At 51.0% G+C, this 12,017-nt stretch overlaps 3 protein-coding genes across 3 annotated transcripts; 2 read left to right on the forward strand and 1 right to left on the reverse strand.

Annotated features, from left to right (window-relative positions):
* The first annotated feature begins 739 nt into the window (after nucleotides 1-739).
* On the forward strand, nucleotides 740-1,910 carry BCR38DRAFT_419815 (uncharacterized protein). Its single transcript, XM_040859345.1, has 3 exons — nucleotides 740-941; nucleotides 1,005-1,204; nucleotides 1,305-1,910. Exons 2-3 carry the CDS (start codon nucleotides 1,087-1,089, stop codon nucleotides 1,502-1,504), a joined length of 318 nt encoding a protein of 105 aa, XP_040719634.1. The 5' UTR covers nucleotides 740-941; nucleotides 1,005-1,086; the 3' UTR covers nucleotides 1,505-1,910.
* Nucleotides 1,911-4,185: 2,275 nt separating this feature from the next.
* BCR38DRAFT_333667 (RasGEF domain-containing protein) lies at nucleotides 4,186-8,080 on the forward strand (the record flags this gene model as incomplete). The annotated part of the gene is made up of 4 exons (XM_040855247.1): nucleotides 4,186-5,007; nucleotides 5,088-7,403; nucleotides 7,461-7,677; nucleotides 7,749-8,080. 4 exons carry the CDS (start codon nucleotides 4,186-4,188, stop codon nucleotides 8,078-8,080), a joined length of 3,687 nt encoding a protein of 1,228 aa, XP_040719635.1.
* Nucleotides 8,081-10,611: 2,531 nt separating this feature from the next.
* On the reverse strand, nucleotides 10,612-11,810 carry BCR38DRAFT_419822 (uncharacterized protein). Its single transcript, XM_040859346.1, has one exon. The coding sequence runs from the start codon at nucleotides 11,392-11,394 to the stop codon at nucleotides 11,047-11,049; it is 348 nt and encodes a 115-aa protein (XP_040719636.1). The 5' UTR covers nucleotides 11,395-11,810; the 3' UTR covers nucleotides 10,612-11,046.
* Between the last annotated feature and the right edge of the window lie 207 nt (nucleotides 11,811-12,017).

The raw sequence follows: 12,017 nt of genomic DNA on the forward strand, positions 1-12,017 counted from the left end.
GGCTCTTCGCCCGAGACCGAAGGTCGGCGGTTTCCTGTTCCACAAGTAGGTGACCAGCGGCCGGACTTACACCAAGACATATAATATACATATATAGTCCCACTTGGGTCGGTGACGAGTCGCGGGTTCGAATCCCGCAGCTGACACACAAGGGGGTTTAGTCAACCCTTACGGCGCGCTGCCCACCTTGTTGACTTCGCCTACCTAGCGATAATAGGGAGATTGGTGCAGTTTAGGATTACGAGCATCCTAGCCAGTCGACCGTCAAGCACTACGTCGGCGGAATATAACTCGACAGCCGGTCCAGAATTCGAATCGTTAATCCGACCCCTTATCGGACCTCGCCTTTCCGATAACGCTCGTCGGCGAACCCGTCCCCTCACGATAGAAGGCGCGCAGCACGCCCTCTCGCCGCGATTCTTGCGAGCGTCTGACCACGTTACGGTCTATCCACTTGAGCGTATGGTTGAGATGTATACGCTCGACGAGAACCCCAATTAGCAGATACTACGACTTGTCGCGACAAAAAAATAGTCGAGCATCTTCTGCACATCAGCAGCATCCCACCCCTGAGGACGAATTTAAGTGCCACATTACCACACTTATCGGTAGTTCAGGCAGGGGTTGTAGCACAGACTTAGGGAGGGACAGGAGGTTTAGTAGTCATTTGGCTACAAGTTTACCTGTATAACCGCCCGACGCGGCTTAAGGGCCCGCTATATCATCTATAGCCCCTTAAGGGAGTACTTGTAGAGGTACCGAGGGTTAACACCTACGGCGTATTTAATATTATTATTACATATATAGTGGATGTAATGTATAGTGAGACTACAGAAACTATTGCCTCTCGGTCGTGTCGAGTCATCAAGGCTCGTATTGGGACCACTGCTCACGAAAATCTCGCAAATTCGGGAGAAAGGGCTGGTGACCGAGGTCAGCGTCTCACAGGAGGTTAGCCGTTACTGGTCGCAATGGACTTCTTTCGAGTGGTTCGACAGACTGACTCTAGTTATAGTTACCATGTAGCCAACGTGAACTTGAGATGAAGGGGCGACATGGGAGTTTGGATTCTGAGTAAGATAGAGGATGCCATGCATGGGACTGCTTAAGATCTTTTTGACTCAATCCGTATCGAGGGCAGAGATATGTCCAAGTGCTATGCTGGCTGCGCTTTTGCTTGATAGACGGAGAGCACGCGTGGGATCTCGAAAAGGATGGTCAGCGCAAGCACGTCTCGGCGAGCATGCAGTCTTGAGCTCCTCGACCGGGGAGTTGGAGACACAGCGACTAATGATGATACTTGCCGTATGCGCAGAATGTCAATCGCCAAAAAGGGGAAGCATATGTAACTGACAAGCCAGGTTACCCATACACGACGCTGTTACTGTTGTCTTTGATACCCGAGCTTAAGTGGAAGGAAGGAAGTTTTCTAGATGCAGCTAGCTGCCGTCCTATATTTACTTCGTCAATCATTGGCTCGCTCGGTGAGACGGAGACAAAGTAGACTTTTGAAACGGGCCAGCATCATCCTACTCATTTCCAGTCAATGCTCGCCGCTCTTCGTAGTGAGGAACACAATCTGAGTTCGCTCGTCATTTGCAAGTTTGCTGGGCATTGTTTACGGCTAATTGTCGAATCTCGATAACTATCTTGTGCCGACCGTGTGGGTCGCAAATAACCCAGTACCATCCCTGATGTCGGAAAAACAGGAACCTTGCGTGGCCTATTTTGAGAAGTCGAGATGCAGGTGCAGAGCTGCAGATGGGCGGTCTCACAAGATCCGATATGAACGTCATCGGCCAGCAGTAAGGAAAGGAAGAAGCCAGGAACAGCACTCCTTGCGGCACTGATAATGCAGCCGTGAACTACACTGATCGTAGAAGTAAGGGAGCTGTTAGGCGCGGCACTTTCTTACCAGTCAAGCAGCGATAAGAATACTTGACAGACACATTGTACATCGGGTAGGTACATCAACCGTGGCCTGTAGAGAACAGGCTTCAACACGTGTCGATACAAGCGTAGGATGGCCCGATATCCGCTTGTCTACGGTCGCGCCCAATGCACCAGTGTGCAGGCCAGAGACTATGAGTTCGCCGAACTCAGTGGCGGGCCAATGTAACTACGCTGTGCAACCTGAGCGACGTAGCATCTCATGTAGTAGCAGCCTAGGTAGAAACTTCTATTGGACGTTCGCAGAACACGAGTTCGCTTGACTTCTACTTCTTCCATTTCGTGGTCGCTTGGTGCTTTAACTTTCTTATATCCATTGAGTTCGTCGGGTCCCTACTAAAGCTGCATTCAAACAACTCAACTCAAGTCGCCCGCTAGGCTCTCTCAGGTCTCTTTATGGTGGGTGTTGCAGACGATATGCTCTCAGACCTCACGGCAGTGCAGTCTCGATACACCCGAAGACACCGTCTTGAGTCCGATAAAGGGCACTGTGGAAGCTTGGGGAATGAGCCTGAAGTTCAACCCAACCGATCAACGGAAACGAACCCTTCGACCAGTCCCATCGACACGCGATCGAGTAGTGGCGATGGGAAGAGCATAGATAAGCCCTAATTGAAACAATGTCCAGCCTCGAAAAGCGATGCTAGTCTTCCCCACGTGGAGTCATACTCAATCTGCGGCGGACGGTGTTGAACCATAAGACATTAATGAGGTGAATTCAAACAGTACCTAGGTCTCTCGGGCCGCTGCCGAGCTGTTGCTCGTGCTGCCGCATGCAGAAACAGAAATGGGCGCCGCAGGAGCTTCAGTCTCATAGTAATCTGTGCAGCCATACAGTGTGACTGCCAAGTCCTCGATGCAGTGGTATCTGCATGGAACGTAAAGAGCGTGTGCTGGGGCTAGCGTCTCCCTGTCTGTCGCCTTGTGAAGTTTGTACCACCCGACGACTCAAATAAGAAGTACTTTGAGGTTGCTAGCAGGCGGATGTACTCCGTACTTTGTAGCTTTACATCGAGTAGTGCCTCAGTGCAGGAGGTGAGGCCTTCAAGGATCTGCGATGAGATAGATTGGAGCCGGTGCTGGGATTCTGGGAACATCGCAAGGTTGCAGCAGTCGCAGCTTGCAACTTGCTGCTGATGCTCTTTTTGGCTCGGTCGCGCGCTGGCCCTGGCCATGGCATGCTGAAGCCCCAGTCCAAATCATTCATTCAAACTATCCTCAGGCCTCCCCTCTCCCCTTCTTGCACATGGGTTTTGCACAATGCGTTCCAACAATTCAACGCCGCAAACAAGCTTTGTTCCTTTCGTTATCTGGGTCGCAACATAACACCTTCTCGTCCGCATGCGATCTCGTGCCCACAGTGTATTCCAGCTGCGACATTTCTGCAAGGTCTAGCCGTGTGGTCATCCCCCACTTGGGCCTTCGGTCCCTTCTAGTTCGGACTCAACACGCACCACTACCCCATTTTGGCAGGCTAGATTGCTAGATTGCCCAGGTAATCGCAAAAAAAAACCCGAAAGAAGAGGGGTAGTATATCAGTCAACGCAGCAGAATAAAGGACCCAGGGAGCTGGTGACGACGCCGACAACGACCATAACACAAGGGGAATTGGCAGACGACGAATGACACACCTACCAACCCAAGATACCTTCCCCCTTGCCACCAGTGCCCATCGCACCCGCACCAGCCAACTAATTCATCGCGTTTGAACGTCCACATTGCGGAACCACCTTTTCAGCTATCAGCGGGGCCCAGGCCTGGAGTAGACGAACCAAGCCATTCTTGTCGGCAAAGTGAACTTGTCTTCCTTTCTTACCCGCCCAGAGAGGCAGAACGGGCCAACCACTCACATCGTTGCTCGCGACAGCCCTCAGTTTGCTCCGACTCCTAGCGCCTGCTACGAATAGTGAGCATTTTGGATCGTCTGGAGTGTTGGAGAGCTGGGCATTTTTTCCATTTCCGACTCGTAACCTCGCGTGCGCCACTGCCCCTATCGCCGCGCCTTGTAACGACTTCTTCAGCTTGTTCAACTTCTTCGACTGCCATCACCACGGTTGTCACTTCGCCATTTTTTCCAAGATACCCGGTTAGCCTTAGTGACCGATTGTGCCATTTGCGCTTTCGTTTGGCAACCTTTTTTTTCCGTTTGTTTGCGTGTGACCTTGTGCTGGGCCATGACTTGATAGCGACTCTGGTCTTGTTCCATCTCGCTCGTTTGACGCATCCGACATCACGATGCTCATGACACTGGGTGCAGTACCGGCAGCTACACAGATACAGAGGGGCATCAACGACACACGTTCACGCAGGCAGTACCAGCCCGTCGAAGCCAATCCCGATTCCGCAATCGATCTCTCCGAGCCGGCGTCGTTGGATTACTCCAACGGTGACGGCAAATACGCCATGAACGGCATCATAGGCACTGCACCGCCAGGTGCCTTATATGTTCGTGCGCTTTACGACTATGAGGCTGATGACCGGACAAGTCTCAGCTTTCATGAAGGCGACGTGATTCAGGTCATCACTCAGCTGGAAAGCGGCTGGTGGGACGGCGTCATCAATGGCGTCCGAGGATGGTTCCCAAGTAACTACTGCCAGATCATTACGAGTCCAGACGAGATCCCGGACGCAGCACAGAATGGGGATATACTCGGGCAGGAAGAGGAGGAAGCGGACCAAGTCGAATATGTCGAGGAGGAATACGAAGATGACGAGTCAGATCAGGAGGATTTGAATGGTCTCCCATTAGAGGGCATAGGTTCCAGCGCAAAATCTGGCGCTGATTTCTGGATTCCTCAAGCGACACCCGACGGCAGGTTATTCTACTACAACACCATGACTGGCGAGAGCAGCACCGAGCTGCCCCTAGAATCACCAACATCTGCCAATGAAAGTGGTCCACGAGATAGGATGAACGTATTCATGCCAGAAAAGACGCGACCGCCGCCTGAGATGATGGCGCGAGGCTTGACACAGGACGAGGATGAAGACTCAGAAGCGACCTCGGCATCAGAGCTCGACGGTGAATCAATTATGATGGCCTCGCGAGGCTCCATGGTAAGTGACTTTTTTTTGGACTACATTCACTTGTTGTGCAGTAATCACTGCTTTGATACAGTTTATTCACAATTATACAGCCCTCGCGCGCCCGGCTCGGTTTTGCGAACAACGGCATATCTCCTGCACCCTCAATGGATTCCATGAACGGTGCTTCCCCAGTCACGCGCAATCGAACTGACACGTTTATCAACACCAACGTCTCCATGGCTACAGGTACAGGCCAAATACCAACTCTCGCCTCGGCTACCTCGTTCACTGGCACAGCTTTCAATCTGCCGCAAGCCGCTACGATCCCTCGGTCCTTCTTCGACGATGGCTCTACACCACCCTTGTCTTGGAATTTGCTTGTAGCCAATATGAAGCGCGCGATCGACCGATACCGCGATGCCATTACGAGCAACAGCCGCGCTGAATATGTTGCACGAGCAGAAGACATTTCTGACCATCTGCGTCTGCTTCTAGCAGCTGGCTCAGGTACAACAGACAACCACTCGGGACAGCCGTCCATCATTTCGACGAACAAGGCCTTGTACCCTCACTTCCGCGACATGATGTCCAAATTCTCAAAACTGGTCATCTCTTCCCATATTGCCGCCACAGACTGGCCCAATGCGGAGTCTGCTCAGAAGTGCATGCAGGAAGCAGATGGCGTACTTTTGGGTGTCTTCAGCTTTGTCGAAGTCGCGAGGCAACAAAGAGGCGAGGAGATACCACGTCTGTTTCCCGGCTTTGTTATAGGAAGTACGACAGGCGGTAGTTGGCAAAACAATGGGCTGGGTCCTCGAGATCCAATCACATCGAATTTCCTGGAAGATGAAGAAAACCTGATCGAGCCAAACGCAGTCCTCGACGGAAAGTTATTGGAGAGGTTAGACGAATACAAGAGGATGTTGGTCTCCAGCATCAGGGAACTGGAGAAGAATCTCACCGTCTCGGAGAAGATTGTAACACCTTATAAGCACGAGTTGGTGGGCAACAACGTCTGCATAGCTGGGGGCAAAGTACTAGAAATGTTTAAGCCCTGGATATCGATGATTGAGTCGATCGACCTCTCAGCTCTCAGGAACAACTTCCAGACACCTTCAGTCGCTGATTTCAGCACTTACAAGCAGAGTCTATACGACAATGTGTCGGACTTGGTACTGGGTTGCCAAGCTGTAGCTGGCCCTCTAGGGGACGAGTGGGCCGAGGTTCGCGGAGAATCGCTCGAAAATCGACTAGAATACGTCAGGCAATGTGCGCGTGCGCTGGAGCAGAATTCGTCGCACATTGGTTTCTCTCTGCAGCTCTTATTGGAGCAGGTCGTAGATGATTCGCCTCAGAGTGGCCCACGAGTTCCAGAGTCGTTCCAGCGCGAGCAACTAAGGAGAAACGAAACCATGCCTTACAATCCCGTACACCAACGAGGAGAATCGCGTACCTTTGGCGCAAGACCATCTCTCCAGGGGTCGCAGTCGTACACTGAGGGTGATGGTGCGCCGCCTAACAATTATAGAAACCAGGGCAATCTGTCCAAGGCATTGAAAATTCTGGGAGACGAGGCTACGCCACAAAACACCATCCAACAACCCGAGGAGACGCCTCTGTATCTGCAGCTCGACAACGAGGCCGATCTATCCTGGGACCACAAATCCTCACCACCTACGGTCAAGGGAGGCAGTCTCCTGGCATTGGTGGAGCAGCTTACACGCCACGACAAATTGGACTCTAGCTTTAACAATACTTTCCTCCTCACGTATAAGTCGTTCACAACGGCACGCGAGTTATTCGAGCTCCTTGTCAAAAGGTTCAACACACAACCACCAGACGGGCTGGGTAACCACGACTTTGACATGTGGCGGGACAGAAAGCAGAAGCCCATTCGGTTCAGGGTGGTCAATATTCTGAAGAATTGGTTTGATAACTTCTGGATGGAGGAATCCAATGAAGAATCCAAGCAGTTGATAAGGGACGTCTTCACGTTCGCGAGAGACACGATAAAATCAACCGACACACCTGGGTCAGGGCCGTTGATGTCTGTGTTGGAGCAGCGGCTCAGTGGCAAGGATCCATCGTCCAAGCGTATGATCCAGACATTGGCCAACAACGTGCCGCAGCCCATCATGCCCAAGAACATGAAGAAGCTCAAATTCCTGGATATAGACGTCACGGAATTCGCTCGACAACTGACGGTGATAGAGTCGAAGCTTTACGGAAAGATCAAGCCGACGGAATGTCTCAACAAGACGTGGCAAAAGAAGGTTGGCGAGAACGATCCCGAGCCAGCCCCGAACGTCAAGGCACTTATCCTTCATTCTAATCAAATGACGAACTGGGTCGCGGAGATGATTCTGGCACAAATGGATGTCAAGAAGCGTGTGGTTGTGATCAAGCACTTCGTATCAGTGGCGGATGTACGTGCAACCACATTTGTATTGGGATTTGTCAATCTTGATGCTGACCATCTATAGAAATGCCGCACCCTGAACAACTTTTCGACACTAACATCCATTATTTCGGCTCTGGGCACGGCGCCCATTGCGCGGTTAAAGAGAACATGGGACCAGGTTCCAGCTCGAACTCAAGCCATCTTGGAGACCATGAGACGCCTGATGGCAAGCACGAAAAACTTTGGCGAATATCGAGAAGCACTTCACGCGGCGAACCCGCCGTGTATTCCCTTTTTCGGTGTGTTCATACCCAGGCCGTGTGTTTTCTGTCTGCGTCGCAGGTTTCTAACTTGGGTAATCGTGCTGCAGGTGTCTACTTGACCGACTTGACGTTCATTGAGGATGGTATCCCGTCCATCATCAAGAAGACTAACCTCATCAACTTTGCCAAAAGAGCCAAGACGGCGGAAGTGATTCGTGACATCCAGCAATACCAAAATGCACCTTATTCTTTGCAACCGGTATCAGAACTGCAAGATTACATTCTGAGTAACATGCAGGCTGCCGGGGATGTGCACGAGATGTACGACAAGAGTTTGGTGGTGGAGCCGCGTGAGCGGGAGGACGAAAAGATCGTAAGGTATGTAGCTCTACGTGAGCAACAAATGGCGGCGATGCAGGGTCAACTCTATTATGGTTGAGGCTTGATGATCTGCGTAAATCCCTACGGTGACAAAGAACGCCGTTTAATGGGAGCGCGTTCCTATCGCTGCACCAAATCCATGAAGATATCAGATCAAAAGCTTACTCAATTCGTTCGTGATGCAGGGTTTTGGCCGAATCAGGCTTCCTATGAAGTGGCATACATTCCACCGAGTCGTTTGCACAGCATGCCGCATCGTGCATACAGCCCCGGAGAATGGGGTGACGGACCAATCGCGGATCGCGGCTTTATTGGACTTTATTGTACTACGTCTTGCGCGACAATCGCCTCCCACTTGGCTGGATGTTTGCTTCTCAAAACGCTGGGGTGGACGGGAACCTATTGCGTGCTTCCGCGGTGCGCCATGCCACGGATATTGGGGGTGACACCCAACGTTTCAGAAACGCTCGTGGGATCGCCCCTCTCCCCAGGAGGCAGGCCGTCGGCCGCAATTGTGGCGGGCGTGAGAAAGATATAGGTGGCCGCGTCGTAATCGAGAACCGAAGCCGGAATCGTGCATATGATGGCCCACCAATAAGGAGTGGCGGCGTACTCCCGGGATGTTTTCCATGTCAGGACGCAAAGGATAAGCCTTGGGCGAGGGGTTACATGGGTTGCATGCGTCAGTTGGACGTTCATTCGAAAAGGAAATATTCTGACAATCAGACATAGAGGTAGGTAAAGGAAATCTTGAAACTCGAAACGCACGAATCTGCAATTCTGCATCGACAACCTGGAATGAGATATGAACAGAGGCAATTTTTATTTTTTATTTCTTCTGCAGCCGCAACTCACAACAGGCCAGGCTTGTCATGATGGGGCATCTGTGAAAGCAGCAATCAGGGAGGATGCGACTGCGACTTGCTCTGATTAATAGCGAAGTGTGGACCGTCTTTGGGGATTAGAAAAGGCATCCCTTTGCTGCGTTTGATATAGACCGGTCGGTACCATTGATCAAGGCATATTGAACCACCTACACGATTCTGAATTGTTGTGTCTTCATAGTGCCAAGTGACGAAATATTGTAATACTCCTGCTGGGGGGAGAAGAAGTTGTGCTCTTTCTCAGGAGATAGACGCCACTTGATCCGCGGTTGCATGGCATGGCGATACACTAAGCAGCGTTTCGTACGGGGTTCCTTTTGACGCGGGGATGGGAATTCAGTGCGTAGTTAGTTTGCAACACTGTGGCAGTCAGCGAACGAGGCACGTGGAATTGTCTTCGCCTTGCAAGGCCTTCCGTTTCGATCATGTTCCATTCCTCACACCTCGCATCATCCTGGCGTGGTGACTTGGGTGCCATCACAGTCCAAAGCAGCAAAGAGCAAGCAAGTCTCATCGCTTCCTCCTCCTTCCAAGATAAGGTACAGACCACGTAATCCATCAATCGGAGGAAGTCTTGTCAGCACGAAAAATTGCGACAGCTTGTTCATCATTAACGCATTCCTTCTTACCGTGGTACTGGGACCAGGGAGAAAAATGCGATATGCTCACTACCCTTGGATCTGGAACTCGGCCGGTGAGCCAAATCCCTATCATCGGCGAGCCGGCAACGCCGAACTGTGCCTCATTCCCGCCTTCGTTTACCATGTTTATCTTGAATGTGTGTCTGGGCCGAGTCGGGCAGGAAGGTTGGTGTAACAAGTCGGATTTATCCTAAAATCCAATGGCTGCAACGCAGCCGGCGGACCAGAGGAGAAGGTTATGTTCTTTCTATCTTACGCGGAAATTCTCTAATCGACTAGTTGAAGAGATAGTGTGCAAGCTGGAAGCTAAGGGGGAGGAGGAAATGTAGGTTGGAGGGCTTCACTTTTGGCCCATTATGACGGCTGTCTCTCCTCAATTGCCACGGATACGAACGACAAGACAGACCGACCCCTTGCACCTATGCGGACCTATGCGATACTTTTCTTCCTAGCCGACCCTTATTGCTGGGAATTAGTTCCGAGCAGGCGGGTTGGTGGAGGAAGGAAGTGGAGACAAATGATATCTCGCTACACGTTGAACCCATTGAAGATGGACACAGTGCCATTATCAGATTGCCTTACAGCCGGAAGATATCCAGCACGGCAACAACCCGGACCTTCGAATACACTTACCATGGAAGTACAACCATCTGTACCAAAGCAAAGGTAGAGAGTACTTGTGATGGTTACACAGAATCGGTCCGCCGAAATAGGCCTCGACGTGGTGTTAGACATTCCAAACATCCCGAAACATTTGGTATCAACGTTGAGCGGTTCCCGGCCCGGCTCGAATTTCCCTTGGTTAAGAGACATGTTGATTCCAATACTGCGAATGTCTTGTCTCAGCCCAATTTATCCTACCGCCGAGACCTCCAAGTCTCGACTTCTGGGTATACGCCGCCCATGCGTCGTCATTGTGGAGTGAGGAGTTGCCGCCTGTTACATGGCATGATCGCACGCCCAAATCAGCCATTTACACCTGAGTGGTCGCATAAAAGAATATCCACTTGACTCTGGGGTACATTAGTAGGGAGGGGTCGCGTGTGCATATCGTTCGTTGGCGACGCGACCCTCTCCACACATTCAGCCTACTTTTGTTCTCGCCTGAAGACATAAGGTTGCAAAGCTAAGTGACCATTGCTCTGAATTACCGCCGCATATGCATGCTACTCGCTGAAGATATCCTGAATATGGTTCGTCTAGAATGTGTTGTCGTCTTGTTACGACGTTGTCGACGCTCTTGTATCCATCTCATGCTGCGGGTAATAAGCACCTACACACGCACACCTCGTGGGTTGGTGCGGGACCATGAGGAGCATCTGAGAAGGGAGCTGAGCCTTGTCAATTTCATTGGACGTTACTCAAAATAACATGATGAGAGGGAGCTGCTCCGGGCGATGCCGTCTATGTAACCAGGTCTATGCCTTCAACCCGGAAGCCCTATCACCAGATATTGGGCCAACATCTACATCGCGTCTTGCCGTCTGCTTACCTCAGCTTTACCACTGTTCATGTGATTTATGAGGTATAAAAGATTGTCCGTCAACATTACCAACAGCGGGCCGAACCAACATGGATAACCCCGACCTGCAAGACGAGACATCACTATCATAGGCGTCCAGACCGAACGAGCCACGGGTGAAGACAGCAAAGACATCGTTGGCATACGATTCGTGTTCAACCCATGTTGGACTAGTTAGTGGGTCACGGTTGAATGAAGTACCTGAACACATAGGGGCAAGCTTGATACATTTGACCCAGGCAATGGAACACCTATCTTTGCCGAATCCCACATGGCCAAGATGCAAAAATGCAACACTCCCCAAAAGCTTGTTACCCAACCGCATAGAATACTACTTCTTCTTCTTCTTCTTCTTCTGTGCGTTTCGAGTTCGTTCCACTCACAACTAGCCGAGCAAAGGGCCGAAGAGAGCTTGCATCTTCGCAGCTACTAAGGACCGGGGGGCGACTTTCATCGTGATCTAGAGACGACGTCGCTGGACTTTTGCGTGTGCATATCATCGCATATAGGGGTAGTTCTCAACTATGAGGCATTATCAAGCCAGCTTCAGTAAACTGCAATCAGTTGTGGAGAAGACTGAAACTGCGCTTGTGTTGAGGCGTTGTCACATAGTCATGGCTTGCAGACTGGTAGAGTGGGATTCATGTGTGGGTTGGCGGTAAACTCTAAGCAAATTCCCCGTCCGCTGATAATTGACTACAATACAAATCTCAAGGCACTCGAACAATCCAGTCAATATCCATATCCGGTAGTACTCCAAAAGGTGCACTTTCTATGTTGTTCTACAGCCTCCACCATATACGTACATACTTTTGTTTATATTGTGGCAAGGTGTCTCCAAGGTCCCTCATCACTACTATCTCTTATATCAGTTACCAGATCTGAGTGCCTCACTTGGATTCATCAAGCGACTGAAATGCTGCGAATCAGATGCCGCCACCAAGTTAA

The sequence above is a fragment of the Pseudomassariella vexata genome, assembly GCF_002105095.1.
Source record: "Pseudomassariella vexata strain CBS 129021 chromosome Unknown BCR38scaffold_2, whole genome shotgun sequence".
NCBI classification, from domain to species: Eukaryota; Fungi; Ascomycota; class Sordariomycetes; order Amphisphaeriales; family Pseudomassariaceae; genus Pseudomassariella; species Pseudomassariella vexata.